Source organism: Amaranthus tricolor, chromosome 6, assembly GCF_026212465.1.
Source record: "Amaranthus tricolor cultivar Red isolate AtriRed21 chromosome 6, ASM2621246v1, whole genome shotgun sequence".
In the NCBI taxonomy this organism is placed as follows: domain Eukaryota; kingdom Viridiplantae; phylum Streptophyta; class Magnoliopsida; order Caryophyllales; family Amaranthaceae; genus Amaranthus; species Amaranthus tricolor.
Window position 1 is genome coordinate 21692327 of NC_080052.1, and position 18359 is coordinate 21710685.

At 29.8% G+C, this 18359-nt stretch overlaps 2 protein-coding genes across 2 annotated transcripts; one reads left to right on the top strand and one right to left on the bottom strand.

Moving 5' to 3' along the window:
* Positions 1–4211: 4211 nt before the first annotated feature.
* Positions 4212–5086, bottom strand: LOC130815469 (copper transporter 5). Its single transcript, XM_057681952.1, has one exon. It carries the CDS (start codon positions 4857–4859, stop codon positions 4431–4433), a length of 429 nt encoding a protein of 142 aa, XP_057537935.1. The 5' UTR covers positions 4860–5086; the 3' UTR covers positions 4212–4430.
* Positions 5087–9029: 3943 nt separating this feature from the next.
* On the top strand, positions 9030–14756 carry LOC130815253 (protein STRICTOSIDINE SYNTHASE-LIKE 4-like). Its single transcript, XM_057681654.1, has 6 exons — positions 9030–9360; positions 10646–10858; positions 11183–11250; positions 11793–12029; positions 12867–12999; positions 14310–14756. The coding sequence occupies exons 1-6, from the start codon at positions 9202–9204 to the stop codon at positions 14589–14591; spliced, it is 1092 nt and encodes a 363-aa protein (XP_057537637.1). The 5' UTR covers positions 9030–9201; the 3' UTR covers positions 14592–14756.
* Positions 14757–18359: the final 3603 nt, after the last annotated feature.

Consider the following 18359-nt stretch of genomic DNA (forward strand, 5'->3'; position numbering starts at 1 on the left):
CTTATTTAAATTTTAATACTCCTTCCGAATCAATTTATATGTCTCATTTGCTTGGGCACGATTATTAAAAATGGTGTGGGGTCCATTAAAAAGGTAAGTTGTAAAGGATAAGTAGTGAAAGGTAGTTGGGTAAGTAAGGTATATGAGGATATATTTGTAATTACTTGTGTGAACTAATAATATTTAGGTAAAAAAAGATTGACAAAAATAGAAATGAGACAACTAAAAAGACTTTGTCAAATAAGGAAATGGGTCAACTAAATTGGTTCGGAGGGAGTATTAAAAATTATAATAAGTTGATATTAGTAATATATGAATTGATAAGAATCAAATAAAATCTCACTTAATTATGTATTCTAACTGATAGATTAAGAGTAAAATACATATTAAGAGTGATTAACAAATAATTTAAACATATGGAATACCTAGGCGGGAACGAAGAGAGTATTGATAGAGTATATAAATTATCTTGGGTTTTAAATATCAGCTTACGCTTTTAATTGAGCAGAATACTTTACATGGTATCGAAAGCCAATGTGGCAGAAGATCACGAGTTCGAATCTCATCCACATTTTATTAGAAAGTGAATATTTTATCGTCATATATGAAGAAACCATGTCCTGCATCCACACTACTAAGTCAAAATGATGACTTAATCAGTTATAAATGAGCTTAATAGATTACATAAATTTTCTCAGGGTATAAATTATCAGCTTAAGTCTTGTTGTTGGAATCAATAGGTTGGATTCGTTTGATGGAATAGAGTTGTACAAAGAAAGCAATAATAAATCAGACCAGTGCCTTTCATATTGGACAAAGTACAATTAGATATAAGTATTGATCCAAATGATCCAAAAAATTTGTTAGGATGGGTCCAGGGAGAAGACTACGGAAAAATGTTAGGGAGGAGGGTGAGGCGTAAATCATGATGTTAGAGTTGTAATTAGGAATGATAAAAATGAATGAGTAGATACGGTACGTCATTCTTCATATTCATACCAATTAAAATTCTCATATCCACCAAATTATTACCATTTATGACAGGTAAAGTTTTCATACTTATGCATTCAAACCCATCTCCATACGCTATATTTAGCATGATATACCCATTTTATATCTGCCTCATATTCACTCAAGTCTGCGTGATATGCTTCATAAATCCTTATGTATTTTGTTTAAACCATATATTATAATAAAATAAAATTAATGTTCTTAATTTTTTGACAATAGTTTTTAAATAAAATACAAACATGATATAAATTAGTACATTTTAGATATATGGTGAATGACAATGGGGCCGAGGGGGTACGATATTGGATAAGGCGCGTGGTTGTGGGGCTAGTCGGGTGGGTATGGGGCAAGTAAGACCCCATACCCACCACCTACGCACCACCTATTGCGGGTACATCTTTCATACCCATAAACACCTCATGAAGTAAACACCTACTACTCATTGAAGCCATACTCATACCCGCCCAACCGAGATAAATACAGTGCAAAATCTATATAATTTTACCGCCTGCCATCCATTGTTAAACTGATTAGTATCGAAAATCAAAATTTTTTTGAAAAATGAAAAAGAAGAGAAAATATCGCGCTCAAGGAGTCGTTCCTTGAATGCCTTGATTATCAAGGTGAATACTCAAACCATCCATCCAACTTCTTTTCTAGCTAAATACTAGTAATCTTTAAATAGAACTTATGTGCTTCCTATTTGATTTCTCCTCATGGATTGGTTCATCATAAACAGCGTTTATATATAACCGACAAGACAATGATATATATTTCTTGCAATAATGATTTCCCATTTAGACCAAGAAACTTGGTCTTCTTTTCTCTGTCTTTCATTTTAGGGCATATTTGTATTATAAGTAAATATTTAGGTGAAAATAAAAGTTAAAAGTTAAATTATACAAATGAATATAAGTAGAGGTGAATTTGTAAAGTGAGATGAAAGATAAAAGAATATAATGGTATAAGAAAACTGAAGAAAATGCGAGATTTAATCTGACAATCTTATTTTGGGGAGTTTTTTTCTCCATTTCACTAGAGTTACCTCCGAAATAAGGGGACTAATTCTTCTATTTTTTCTTCTCTATTTGCTTTACAACTATTTTTTACCTTTAACAATAATAATACTTTCTAAATTTTCTACTGTACTCTAATAAATTTATTTTCTTAGTTTAACTTTTATTTTCTCTTAAATTTAAGGATTTATTTTCCTCTTTAAGAACTAATTTGGAGCAGTAAAATAATAAGGACCCTTAACGGTGAAAGATGTACTTTATATGTTAGGATCCTCGACAAAGTTAGGAGTATTGTCTAGGTCATCTAGCGTCAATTAATATTGTTTTATATTGTTCTCCATAAAATGTCTTGGTCCTATATTATAGGTAGAGTTGTTCACTCGATAACCAGATTGATTTTGGTCTAGATGTTTTGAATTGATTTGACTTGGAATTTAGTATTCATGTTGGTTTTTACATAATTAAATTGTTAACCTTTTTTATGTTGGGTCAAATTGGAGTTACTTACAAGGTCATTGTCGGGTCATCAAATCTGTTTCGAACACCTCTAAATTTAAAGGACTTAGTTTAATTAGTTTTTGGCTTATTTTTTCACATTAATAATGACTTATACAAGCTAGTTGGTTCAGTCATGACAAGGTTAGTTTGTTCATCCACTACTTCAACCGATATGTTAGATGATGAAAATAATACATTCGAGTAACTTAGATTTGAGCAATTTAATTTATATTCAAGTTCCATCGACTCCATCGGTTGTATAAACTTGGCTGATAATTAATTATATTTTCTGAATATGATAATTTTGAATATGAAGTCGTGTGTAGGCATGACTCATGGACATGGATATGACATATGAAACTCAAAACTGTGTTTACATAATTACAAATACTGTACTTATGTTTTTTATGCTAATGTAGATGGTTTATTCCAATCCCAAAGGGCATAGAATAAGTCCCCAAAACTCAGAATTTATCAGATGTCCACCCTACACCAATTCATATGGAACCAATTTAAAACAAATAGAACTAGTTCAACAAGTTAATTGCCCAAAAATCAAACAATTTTAATGTTGGGAGTATATAACTAGATCTCAATCATCAGTTTAAACTTTTGGTTGTATTGGTTCCTTAACGTGATATTAAAGCTAAACATTTAAGAGCTTACGAGATTATCTTAAGTGGAAATATTTAGCACAGAAGCACAAGAGGATCTAGCTTCCAAACGTGTTGTTCAAAAGACTCATAACATATATTGAAGCCTCAATTATTAAATTAAAATTTTTATTGAATTCATTTCTTAACACGACACTAATTATTTACTATTCTAGTACAGGCTGGCTAAGGGGAGGTTCGATACAACGACAATCAAAACCAAGATGTTGAAGCAAGTGCCAAATCTCCTAGTCATGGAAATGAGTTTGATCACATTGTCGCACATACCATGTCTTGTACTATGGAGGAGGATGTGGGAAAGTTCGCTTGTGATGAATTAAGGTTTGGATTACTTCATGAGGTGATTGATGGGGAGCAAATAAGATGCTATGTACAAGACAAAAGAGGCTATGATAAGAAGCTTCACATGATATTGGAACAGGCCTTGAACGAGGCGAAGGCATGGGGATGGTTGCCTCAGATGACGCAATTGCACGCAGCAAGCAGTGAATGCAAAGCAGTTGCCACTCGTTTGAGTGCTGACCTCTGCTGGTCCAAGCGGGCAATTCAAAACCCAAAAAATCGCTTTTCCGTTGCTAGTTGCCTACGTGCAAGGGTTGATTCTAATAGGTTGTAGGCATTATATAAGGGCTTAAGACATCATTAGAAGTAAGGTGAAAAGGCTAATAATACAAGAGAGTTTTTCTTCTTCTTTGCATTAGTATTGAGGGTTATCTCCAATGTAAGGTAGATTTTTGTCTTGAGAGCTTGTTCTCAAATGGCAGAGTTTATACATTAGTGTATTGTTAAATCCATTAAAGAAACCAAACATAATTTGAGGGGAGGTATATAAGATATCTCATTATATTGTGTGTTTGCGTCCAAAAGCACTTTCATTTCACAAGACAGGGAAAGTGGTAATTAAACCATATTCAGCAGAGTTTTGACAGTATCAATTGAATAATATTCAATCAATTTTGTCGGGATGATCAAATATTCAAACATTTTATGCTCCAAAATCATCCATTAGCACTTCCATAATTAGAAACATTATAATCAATTGGAGGAGAATACTATCAATTGTAATGCAACAAATTCACCCAAACTAATACACACAATTTATAAGTTCCCAATTCAATAATTTCACCAACATACACATATAAATTACAAGTAAAACAAACTAAAATTAAACAAAAAGTTGAAAAACTTTAACAAAAAGAAATGATCGAGGGATTTAAGATCAAGATCATGATCAAGAACAAGCACAAGTATCTTCAACAATCAAAGCTTCATATTCTTTAGCACGAAAAAGAAAATACCCAACCGCAAGTCCCAAAACAATTGCAATCAAAACACCACCATTATAAGACATAACAGCTAACATCAAAACATACCCAATAGCTGAGTTGACTCCGAACAACACGGCTGTGGCGAATCGGGACGATTTTGTTAACCGAGTTCCGAGTCTTGGAGGAAGTAAAGGAGTATTCCCAGAGCCTTGAGATGGTGGAATAATACCCATAGCTAAAATGCTAAGCCGACGATCTTCCATGTACTGATAAAACGCAGCAAAAAGATAACAAAAGAGAAGACTGAGTGAGTAACTGAGCCATGACTCGGTCTTCCAAAAATCGAACAAGAGTACCATTTTTGTACCCCAGTAAAAGGTCATGTGCATCATCTTGAATTTGGTTGATTTACAGGGATAATTGAGAGGGATTAGATTAGGAGGAGGAGTTATAGATTTGTATTTATGAATTTCTATATCAAGATTCAAGATTAAGAATTTAAGAATTTTGAATTGAGAATTAGACTTTTTCTTACAAGTTGTGATCAGAAAGAATTTGTTTTGGGTTGGTGGAGTAGTATTTGGGGTTGCTTAGATGGGTGGTAGAGTAGTAGTACACTTTGATATGACGTACAATTAGTCTAGTACCAATTTTTATTTTCACTAGTCATCCCATCCAAATTCTAACAACATCACTTGTCCTAATTCGAGGTGTTTAAAATGGATTTGACAATTTAATATTTACACGATTTTATAATTGAACTCGACTTTAATTAGATTTAAATTATATAAACATTAATTTGGATACAAAACTTGATTTTAACCGATTCAAAACCCGTGATCTGAAATCGATCTGAACGAACATTTTTTTAACTCATCCTAATGAATATTGAAAAGCCAAATAACTTTAATTGTGAGTTTCTAAATATTATAAAAAATTAATATTTAGAAAATGTATATTAATATAAATTTATTAAGATCTAACATGTATATTATTAACTACTAATAAAAGACAACAATTAAAAATCAAGGTTGGTTATAAAAGGTCAATAAAATTGTCAAATTTTGACTTGACTCGAAATTGACCTGGAATCCAACCAAAAACTAATGGGTCATAACCCGAAAATTTTGACCCTTGCCTTAAAAACAACCTAACGAGAAAAAACTAAAAAAGCCAAGTCAAACCCAATCGAAACCCAAACTCAATGTTTCATTTCATAAAGTCTCGGGTGAAACGCCTCATGATTGGGTTGTCCTAATTATTTTTTTTTTTACCTATTTCACGACTTAAAAGCTCAATTTCAAGACTTAGACAAATTCAAAGGGTTTATTGGCATTTGAAGTCATGAAATTTAAAAATTTCAAGATTTAGAAGGACAATTTCAAGAATTAAAAGACCAATTAAAAAAAAATAAAAACTAATTGCAAGACTTAAAATCACATTTTAACTTTAAAATAGAATGATTTAAACATTGAAATTGGCATTGAAAACTTTGAAAATAACTTTTTAAGTTTTAAAATTGACATTTTAAGTTTTGAATTAGACCTTTTAAGTCTTCAAATTCGTATGTCAAAATTTTAAAAAATAGAATATTTAACTAGGTCTTACCAAATTGTCTTTTGGGAGACTTTGTGTTTTCATTTTGGCTAGAAAGCCAAATTTTCAACTAGCTGACAAATTTCTTACAAAATAAAATTTTTGGTTTTTTGACCAATTAAAAAATCAAAATCCAATTTAAATTCTATTTACCAAACAACCCGTCTATCAAAAGTTGATATAATGAAAATCTGCATTAAGACTAATAAAACTAAAACTAAATTCCACTTGATATTGTTTTTCTTGTTTTTCTTTACATAAAATGACAAAATATATCCATGTTTTCTTCTTAGCAGTACTCCCTCAGTCCCTCTCAGATAATACCATTTAACTCAAATATTTAAGAGCTTTTTGAGTCAAATAATGCTATTTCAAAGAGACAAAAAAGTACATACCATATATTTTTTAGTTATGATCAAGTTGTGGTGTGGGTGCGCTCAAGACAGCTTAAATGTGACGATTAAAACCACTCAAGACCAAAGATATTTATATTTTACTCCTCCCTCCTAAAATACTCTTTATATTATGGTTATTCACGCTATTTAGCGTTTAAATTTATTTTAATTATTATGGCTTATATTTAAGGAAAAATATAGTCAAGTGGGGTTTTATTTAAATCGTCTAATTGCATACTTTCATAATATTAACTTTTTATAATTTTGAATGTGTATAATCGAATATGTAAATGATCAAAATAACACATTAGATTACGTAAAAGTCAAATATATCAAGTAAAATGAAACATAGTAAGTATATCATCTTGAAAGTAACATTTAAAGGATAGTTTAATGGCAGAGGTACCACATTTCCACCATTGAAGAGAAACCAATTCATAGTTGTTCCATTTCCTCCAACTTCTTCCATTATTCATCAGAACATTGATCCCCCTTGCAAATCATCATATGATACTGTTGAGAATAATTATTCTACATGGATGAATTAATATTATTATGCACTTTATAACTTATAAGGGTCTTTCCTCCAATAATCATATAATTTTAAGACGTCCCTCACTCATGAAATGTGTACACTTTGTATTTTCTATGTTTATAAGGATCTTTCCTCTAATAGTCATATAATTTTAAGATTTTCTGACTTACGGAACGTGTACATCTCGTATTTTCTATGTTGGGTGACCAATTCGTCATTTCATTTGTTTTTCCTATAAATAATCTTTTTAATTATATTATAAATTTAAGACAAAATAACCTTTTTCAACATCGTTTTAATCTATAACTGTTACTAGAACAAAACACGCATGATATTATCACTTTTTAAAATTGCTTACGTGTTACAACTTCACAAAAATTTTTCCTCTAAAACTTAACGATGATGTCATTGTTATTATGACTAATAGTTATATCGTTGACTTTACTACTTTATAATTATGACTATAATATTTTCATACTAATTGATTTTTTACATTTTAAGTCATAACCTTTAATGTATTAAAAAATCATGTATTTTTTTTTATTTCTTTTTTACTAATTATTTATAAAGTCTTTTCAATTTTATTTATTAAATGATTGTATAATCTTAGTTTATACAAATATATCAAAAAATTTAATAAAGTCGTGCATCTTTCCGATACTAACTAGTATTTTAATAATGCTTATAACTCTCACATATCTTCCACAAACTTTATTTTAACATTTTTGTATCCCTTACGGTCCCCACATATTTTCCACTAACGTTATAATCTCAATTTTAGAATCACTTACCCAAGAACATTATTACCCAAATAATAACTGGTTTTTGTAGGTTAATTGTTACAAAAAATAAAAAATAAAAAATAAAACTAAAAAAATATTTAAAATTAAATGTTAATATAATAAACTTAATTGATTTTTTTTATTTTTTAAATTTTTTATAATTTAATTTTATAATAGAAGTCAATAGCCTATTCATTGCATACAAGTCAAAATTGGAAGATTATTGGAGCTCCGACCTAATGAACTAGCTAGGGTGTTTGGGTGTTGGAAACATACAAGTCAAAAACTTAGGACTACTCCTTAAATGGTGCTGGATGTTTGGGTGTGAGCATAATTCATAATGGAAGAGAGTTTTAAAATCTATTTATTGCATTCATGGTGAAATTCCAAATGTAGAAATGCTTACATCTATTACTAATTAATGGTCCTTTCCACGACTTGCAGGGCTACTTAAAAATATGACCATGGTTGATACAAGCCCCACAACACAATTTTAAAGTCATTTTACAAGATGGTTCGAGATCAAATTTTGGACACATACGGGGAAGTCTTAAACAACAATTTCTGAGGTTATACAAACTTTCTTTACAATAGCAGAGTTTTGTGGCGGATCTTGGAAGCTGGCATGAGGGCTATTGGGTTTGGAACTTCACTTGGTGAAGAGCTTTCCTCCAATGGGAAGAAGAACAATTACATGACTTTAACCAAGTGCTCACACGAAAACAACCTACCATCTATGGGATAGATAGTATATAATGCACAATAATTTTTTTTTCATATGAGGTTTTTTATGTCGGCACTTGGGTCCATTGTTTTATATATGCTTTTTTCATCAATAATAAAATTCACTATTTATCTAAAAAAATTTATAATTACTTTTTAACTTTTTTATGTAAAATGACTTGTTGTATAGGTAAGAGGTCACTTTGATGCATTCTTAGCAAATACCCTTTATAGTTGACAATATTCAAAGTTAAATCAAAAATAGTATTATTCAAGAGAAATCAGTAAAAAATTAAATTATTGTGATTAATGTTTTGGAAAAAATATGCACTACATTTTAGGATGGTCCTTATAATGGAGGGGAGACGTATCCAATAGTGTAGCTAGCATAGATGGTTGTGCTTAATTAGCATCCAAAAAGGACAGTCAGAGGAAGGACCATATAATGATTCATACATTTCTACTTTGTAGCATGTGAGTTGCGTATTTGCACTTCTCACAGACTGTTCGTTCAATTTAGCACCACATAATAATTTGTTTTAGTTTTATATTATCAAAACTCCAACAATACTCCAACAATGAGAGAAATATATTTTGTTTCATTTACAAAGTAAATATCTTTTTTCAAGAAAAATCTAAAATTTCGTCTTTTAATATCAAAAGAAACCTTCAAACTAAGTTTCTATTACTATCTTTTCAAATTATGAATTCAAAATGTATTTATATAAGTTTTTTCTTGGTAGGATGCTTAGTTGCTTTGGTACTCCATATCTATATTTTCTCACCAATTTCTCCTCAAATACTTGTATTGCCTCCTGCATATTTAGCTGACTTCCATCATGATTTCAACATCGACTTACAGGTATGTAACATTCTCAACTTTTCTCGGTTCTACTAAATTTGCAACTTTATAAAAATTTACGTATGAGATAAAAATTATAAATTTTTGGGATCGAGGGAGTATATCCCTAGGATATCACAAATATATGTACTTATAAAAATAAATTTAGCAATCCACATAAGGAGGTGTAGATGTAACCCACGTATAGACATAAAGAAGGGTTACTACTAAGATCAATTGGTTGTAGTAGGAGTTTCGTTTATAAATTAACATACCTATTCTCTTTCTATGATGTGGGATAACTCACATGTGAGTAATAATGGACACTTTAATAATATTTTAGTTACTTGGAAAAATATAAGAGTCCTTTGTTTCTTTTTAAATGTCTTATTTGCTTTTGAATTATTATTCTTCAATCACTCTTAATTTGTATTTTATTCTTATTTTCGCATTATAACATAGTTAAATGAGTCCATGTTTGATTCGTCTCAATATAATGTTTATTAATACTTAGTTTTTATAATTTTTAACTATACATAATTATTACTATTAAGTATTAAATTAGTGTATTGACAAACATGAAAAAAACAAATGGAACATTTACAATGAAACAAAGGAGTATTTGTTTAAATCCTATACGCTATCTCTAAACTATATTATGGTTGATAATAGTAGTAAGATGCCTTAGCCAAGTGGTCCATTTTTATAATTACTTGTGTAGAAAAGTTAAAGTTGATATTTGTAAAAGCCAAAATTGGACTATAGTTGGATAAACAATTATAGCAATTACTTCTATATACTAAATTGTTAAATATTACTATAACCATATTCTACACCATAATCCTAATAAGCCACGTATATTTTATAATGGAATACTCTGATGAGAGATTGTTTTTTGGTAAAAACATCTAAAATAAGAAACTCTTATTCTTATAATATATATTAGATAGGTTATTTGGTCTATATATAAGACGTGTGTCACAGTAAATATGCATTTGTAGGAATAAAAAGGGAACATTAGATTAAAGAGAAGAATGTTTTTTTTAATATCTTTGATCCGCCCTCTTTATATATTTGATGGGATAGTTTGATCGTGAGATAGTCTTATACATAAGTTAAATAAAATATTTAATATAAATTATTAGTATATTAACTCTTTATTTTAAGGTTGTATAATCACCAAAAGTGAATCTCTCATAAAAGTATTTAATTTTTTTCGTTTACAAGCTTTGCTGTTATACGTGTTTTTTTGCTTTATTAAGTAATATATAAACCCCATGAATGATGATGTTTTGCACAAATGTAGAAAGTTATAAAAATAGGAGAAGGGAAAGTGAAAGATCCAGAGGATGTATGTGTGGATAAGGATGGAACATTATACACAGCTAGTAGAGATGGATGGATCAGTAAAATGTACAAACATGGTTCGTTAGAGCCATGGAAGAAGGTTAATAGTACTACTTTGCTTGGAATGACGGCCACAACTGCAGGTGGTATTATCATTTGTGACACTGAACAGGTTCTACATTATGAATTTATCTAATATATATACTCCATTTTTTTTTTATTAGCTACGTACATTTCACTTAAAAGTTGTCTGGTACCTTAAAAGGTGAAGTGTTAAATTAGGCTGGACTTATTGTGAATGCCAGCATATTAACGGGGGAACACGAGGTGCACACACTTCATAAGCCAAGAAGATATATACCATCCCAAAACCATATGGCAATGGGAAGAAGGTCTCTAATAGCTTATAAAGCGTGCACACCATTTTCAATTTATCGATGTGGGATAACTCATCCCAACATGAAGTGTATGTAAATTGATAAATTAAATATTATAGGGTTTGCTTAAGGTTGATGACCATGGAGTAACAACTCTACTTTCCGACTTCAATGGCTCCAAGCTTTGGTACGTGGTAACAGAATAATTTTTGTTTAGTAATCATGGTTATAACATACTAAGGTTCTGTAATTTTTAGAAGAAAAGTTCTGTAATTTAGAACTTAAAAAGTTAAGAGGCTTTGAAAATATTAATAAAGGCTACATAATCCTAACAAAAGAGCTTTTATATTGTAAATTGTATCGCGCATATCAAAACATAATTCAAATATGCATAAAGCTGACGATTATTTTGATGCTTTATCAATATTCTAATATATGTCCCTTATTTCAATGGAACCAATGAGTTATAGATTTTTTGTTTATTATAACAGATTAAAGTAAAATATTTCATTAATTATTAACACTTCTTATTTATGTGAAGTTGCATATGATGTTTGTTACCAATGGTTAATCGAAAATAAGTTTTTTATCAGTATTATTACTAATAAGGAAAATAGGTGGAAGTCAATTAATGACATTAAGATTTAAGATAATAAAATGTTGTATCAATATACTATGGTCGTGTTGTTGGTACTAAAAACAACAATATGTGAATGTTAATGGAAATAGGTTTGCAGATGATATAATAGAAAGCAAAGGTGGCAGCTTGTATTTTAGCATAGCAAGCACTAAATTTGGTCTTCACAATTGGTACTTGGATTTACTAGAAGCCAGGCCCAATGGGCTACTTCTAAAGTACAATCCCCAAACAAAGGTGACATCAAAATTGATAGACAATCTTTACTTTGCTAATGGAGTTGCCCTCTCAATTGATGAGACCTACCTTGTGGTGTGCGAAACTTTTAAGTATGTGACCTTTTTTCCTCCTCCAATAGAACCATATATAAATACATTGGATTCATAATACCTATATGTTAAATTAGGCTGGACTTATTGTGAATGCCAGCATAATACCTATAACAATTTGGTGTATATTGTTTTTAAAAGTTTATTTATTTAAAAACAGCCTTAAATTTCAGTTTATTTGTAAATTATAGCCATAAAGTTGTTTATTTATGAGTTACAGTCACTATAAATTATAAAGAGCAAGCATTGTAGCCACGTTGTCAGATTCCGATGAGGATAACTTGTTGGAGTTCAAATTATCTTTGACTTACTCAAATTACTTTTGACATAATCCAACATTTAACCCATCTTCTTCCTATTATTTTCTATCCTTATTTCTCCAAACTTGAATCTTCAACAACGAAAATTTCTCTCTTTATTTTCACTTCGGAACTATTGATCTCTTTGCTCACTCTCCCTCACAAATTAAAACCTTAATTTTATTTGCTTCACCTCACACTTGAAACTATCGGACAAATTGAATTTAAATTGTACAACCCCAGTCCTAGGTAACTAATTTTAAACTCCATCAGGTCATTGAGAAAATTGCTTGCGCTTTTTAATTTATGACGGCTTTAACTCATAAAAAATAAATACGACTATAATATATGAATAATCAAAACTTCAAAATTGTTTTTAATTAATGATTCTTTCCATTATAACTATTGTTATTGGAGAGATTTTTTTCTTATAAAACTTTAATGCGTACATAAAAAAAAAATCTTATAAATTTGAGCTCATCATGATACTTAAATTTTGTGATCTCATTTTATGACAGTAGTAAATTCTATTGTTTAGATTCAGATGCCTAAAGTATTGGCTACAAGGAGATCTTCAAGGAAAGACAGAAGTATTCATAGATAATCTTCCTGGTGCACCCGATAATATCAATCTTGCTCCAGATGGTTCGTTTTGGATTTCATTGATACAGGTACTTGCATTATAATATATTTCCTAGTTACTATATAATAAGTACCTAAGATCTCTGCGCCATCTAATGCATCATTTTGACCCTTATTATTTATCGTTAGATATAAATAAATATTTCAAAGATTTAAACACGTATGTATGATAAGATAAATCAAATAATATTATACTCCTTTCTATTTATTGATTTAAGGACATTTTCTTATTGGATTAATTCATTGTTTATGTCTAATTTCTATTTTTGTCATTCTTTTTTACCCTTTTATCCTTACTACAATAACAGAACAATATATAAATATCAATGCCCTTTATGAAAAAAGAGAGTTTTCCACCCACTTTTATGTAGTCCCCCACCCCTCCTTGGTTTTGGTGCAAAACTCAAATGTTCCTTTATCTATGAATAGGATGGAGTACATGAGTATATTTTTTTTCATTGGAATTCTATTAGGGTTATATAGCACTAAAAAGTTTTTGTGCATCAACAACATTAATGATGTCAAATCCTTAATTCAAGGGCGGTTCTAGGCCCATTCAAGGTGCCCGACTGTTAGAGTATATAACATATCCTGAGACCTCACTTATCAGCTTAAGGTTTTGGGTGAGTTCGTTCCTTGATAAGGAACCAACTCAAAGAAATCCTTGAGCTGATGGTTAAGGTCCCAAGTTATGTATTATATACCCTAACACCGACAACTTAGAGTCCCCCAGAAAAAAGGAGTCTCACACTACAACATAATATACTTTTAGTGGGATATATTTAATGATATTTAATTTAAATGTCACTACTTAAATTTTTAATGGTATATATAGTGGATTTAATGACATTTATTAAACCTTTTAGCAGCATAATAAAAAATCATACTAAAGTTTTTTACGACATAGGATTATAGTGACATTTATTACATATGTAATTAAAGGTCAAATAAAGTGTCAGCAAATCACTTTATAGTGAAACTTAAAATAAAAAACCAACAATTATTTCACTAAACATATAAACCAATGACTTTTTTTCAATATCACTAAATCCTATGTTGCGAAAAGTTATTTTTGTTGTAATTTCATATAATAACAATCTCCTTACAGTTCATTAGTCAAGCATAACTTAATTGGCGATGTGCCTTCTTGTGATATATATTGTTGGTTAAGAGTTCAAATTCTACTAATGTTAATTTTTTGTTTTTGAAAATTTTTATCCCTACTTTTTAAACATCATAAAGTAAATAGCGCTTTAATACTTTTTGCTCCGCCCCTACCTTAATCCTAAAAGATTGTAATGTATAACATAATAGATTTTTGGTATTATAATGCATGTAGATTACAACAAAAGAGATGAAATTTGTGCACTCCTCCAAGATAGCAAAACATATAATAGCAACATTTCCAAGCTTATTGAAGATTGTGAATGGGTCACACAAGAAAGCTACAGTTATAAAAGTATCAGAAGATGGTAAATTGTTGAAGAGGTTAGATGATCCTCAGGGCAAAATTATATCTTTTATTACTTCAGCTGTGGAGTATGAGGGTAACCTCTATCTTGGAAGCTTAAATTCCAATTTTGTTGGTAAACTATCACTTAATACCCATTCATCAGATTGATGAACAATTTTTTTTTGTATAATTTATAAAAATATTTTCTCTAAATTTAGTTTAATTTTCATGTAATAAGATTAGGTGCTTGTATGTTACACTTCAAAACACTTGTGCAACTTGCCTATGTAGTATAATTCAATCATATATGAAGCATAGTTTTATTAAGAAAAATTAATTCATTTATAACTTATCTGCCGTGAATAATTTATATTTAAATTATTTTATATTTCCTCTAATTCTTTTAAGTTGTCCCATTTAGTTTTTTAATACTGTTCATCGATCACTCTTAATTTGTATTTTATTCTTAATCTAGACATCAAAATATAGTTAAGTGAAATCTTGTTTGATTCGTCTTAATGTAAATTATATTAATATCAAATTTTTATAATTTTTTAATTATGTACAATAAATGATATTTAGAATTAAATTAGTACATTGGATAGTGTGCTGAAACTAAATGAGACAACTTAAAAAAATTCAGTTAGTAATAATTTAACCTTTGATACCAAGTTGCTCCTAAATAACATACCCTCAATTTTTTTTCACCTGTTATAACAGGTAATCTTGCACAAAAAGAAAAAAGAAAAATTAAAATTTTAATAAAAAAACACAAAAAGCACCCATATGTACCTACCACCACTACCACCCCACTTAACCCCCTTCCTCACCACCTCTGCCACCCCACCCCACCCCACTCCCCTTCCCCACCGCCTTTGTCATCCCAACCCCTACCCCATCATCTTCGCCACCCTATCCACCCCTTCCCCACCACCTCAACAACCCAAGTCAAGTTGAATGTTAGACCAAAAAAATAGAGTTGAAGCCTATGAAAGATGCATTCGACCATCTTTAATAGGTTATAATACCAACTTTAATATGTTATAACATCAACTCCAAATACCAACTTTAATAGGTTATAATACCAACTTTAATAGGTTATAACACCAACTCCAAATAGGGCTACACAACGCACATTTTTTTTAAGCTGTTTATTTTAGTAATAATGAATCGGCCCATTTAAGAGGTGTCTTTTATAATACAGTCTCAAATAAAAATTTGTGTTTAAATTGCAATTGTTTTCTTTGTCAATAGATATTATAATTAACAAGGCAAGTTAAACACGATGATGAAGCTAAGTGACCCACTTACAAATATATCAAGTTGTCTTGTATGAAATCGTCTTATTATAAGACAAAACTATATAATTAGTAAATTTTTATAAGTGATCACTTTAGAATTATAAGTGATTATTTTAATAAACTAAATGTACATGAATCGGCCAATAAAGATAGTGTTACCATGAGACCGTCTCATTTTAAAATTTGTGCAAATTTTTAGGACTTTCACTTTCAAAACAAAGTTTTGGTCATAGTAAGTTACTCCTCAAACTTATAAAATGATATTAATTCTCTTCTTCTTTTTGATGCGAGGTAACTCACATGTAGGCAACAATAGACGATTTATCATACCTCCATACACATAAGTGTCCTTAGAATCAACAAATCTCATTGGGAATGAACATTCAATTAGAAGTCCTAACTCGATATTTGATTAATTTTGGTTATAAATGTCCAATAATAAAATGAGCTCTAATACCATATTAGAATTAAGAAATAGACTCGCCGACACGACCAAAATCCGACTTATAAATTCAAAGAAAATCCACTACAAAAACTACTTGAAAAGATAATATATTCCTAATTATATTTAATAATAATGATGCGAAAATATTTTTACAATTCCTTCAAAGAAAATGGTTCTATATTAATGCAGATTTTCTTTACCTAAACTTTTAAGACATTCATTGTAATTGTCTCATTTAATTTTTTAATAGTATTTATCGATTATTTTTGTTTGTTTTTTTTTTTAAGTTAGAGGTCGAAATATAGTCAAGTAGGATCTTGTTTGATTCGTCTTGTAAATTTTATTAATATCAATTATATATTTTTTAATTATGCGCAATTAAAGATATTTAAAATTAAATGACTGTATTTAGTGGCAGATCTAGGGTTTAGAGTCTCCTGGGGCACCAACGAATGGACGAAATTAGCTAGTGTCAACAGCAGATAACATCTTTTTGAAACAGTCTCTTAAACTAGGGAAAGTGTTTAATACCAAGCAATTCCCCAGCGAAACAAAGAAGAGGGAGCTAGGAGGGGTAGTAACCACTCGCTTGAGATTCATATTGATCAATCGAAAAAATTAAATATGGTGTTCAGTTATTCAGCCAACCTGAATCTTGATTTCACCTAAAACATAGAATTCATAAAATGAATTAAGCAACAAAGTCAAATCTATCCACCCAAACCAAGACGTGCGACTTTGGATTTGCAATCTAGCTTCATAGTAATTCAGGTGATATTCTAACCAAATACCTAAAAACATAATCTGCAACTCCCACTTCTAATTTCTAAAAATTCCATGATTTTCTGTGAATCTGTGTACTTGGTGTGGTATTTAGTTCACATAGCCTGAATGAGCATCAGGTTTTGGGACACTGTTGTTTCGCAATTCTGACTTCAATCAAATTTAGATGACATTGTTATCAGATACCAAAAAATACTTATATGCAATAAGAATCAAGATTAACAATAAAGATTAGAACAACAAGATTAAGAATTTGAGATTAAGATTAAGTGTAAAAAATACCTAAAAAAAATCAAAAATTTAAACATAAAAATTAAGATATTAGAAAAAAAAAATTTTTAAATTTCCCCCGTGCCCTGGAGGACCCATACATAAATCCACCCCTTACTGTATTGGTATAAAAACAAAGTGACATAATTTTGCGTGAACCGGAAGGGAGTAATATACTTGACTTTTTAATATTTATCTTAAACGTAGAAGTACATATTTTGAAGTATTTTCAACTATTTTGGACTGCAGTTATTTGTAGAAGTACACTACATTCCACAATTCTTGACTTTTTAATATTTATCTTAAACGTTGACTTATTTTGAAGGGACTCAAATAACTCACTTTTAAATTCCACTTCACTTACCAGTTACCACTCTTTTGTTTGTTAGTATTCAAATATTGGTATTATAATAATAATAATAATAATAATAATAATAATAATATAATTCTTCCTATTCACCTAATGTGTATTATTTGACTTTTCACCATTTTTTAGATGGTCAAATGAGATCACATGTAAAAGAAAAAACGTAAAGTGTTTTTAAATTTTAATGGGGTAAAGTAGGGTTAGTAGGTGTAAATGTGTTAAAAAGTTAAATTTAGTCAGGCTAAATTTATAAAATAAACATAACCAAATAAAAATGAGACATTTAAAATGACTTGACTAAATAACAAAATAAAACACTTGAGGATGTATAGAAGGGAGTATGATGTAAATTTTGATTATTGGTACTATTTGTTTATTGTTGCCTACATGTGAGACAACATACATGTAGGCAACAATAGACAAATTATGAATGCTTCTCCATAGACACAAGTGTCCTTAAAATCAACAAACCTAACTCATTGGGAATGTACATTCAATTAGAAGTCGCTAACTCGAGTTTTAATTAAATTCCGATCACTTATAAAGGTCTAACAATAAATAAGCTCTAATATCATGCATGTTACAATTACAATTAAGAAATACACTCGACACAACTGAAACAGGATGTTAAAGATGTAGGTCACTTACAAGTTTAAAGGAGTTTTATTACCAACACTAATCGGTAATAGTGGGAGTTACCCCTTAAACTTATAAAGTACACAAATTCTTAAATGAGAGGGTCTCGTGGTGACACTATTTCTATTAGGCTA

Excerpts from the sequence above, each read along its gene's own strand:
- LOC130815469 (XM_057681952.1), bottom strand. The coding sequence starts at position 4,859 with ATGATGCACATGACCTTTTACTGGGGTACAAAAATGGTACTCTTGTTC.
- LOC130815253 (XM_057681654.1), top strand. The coding sequence starts at position 9,202 with ATGAATTCAAAATGTATTTATATAAGTTTTTTCTTGGTAGGATGCTTA. Across the intron at positions 9,361-10,645 it reads ATTTCAACATCGACTTACAG|AAAGTTATAAAAATAGGAGA; the intron begins GTATGTAACATT and ends GCACAAATGTAG. Across the intron at positions 11,251-11,792 it reads TTCAATGGCTCCAAGCTTTG|GTTTGCAGATGATATAATAG; the intron begins GTACGTGGTAAC and ends TAATGGAAATAG.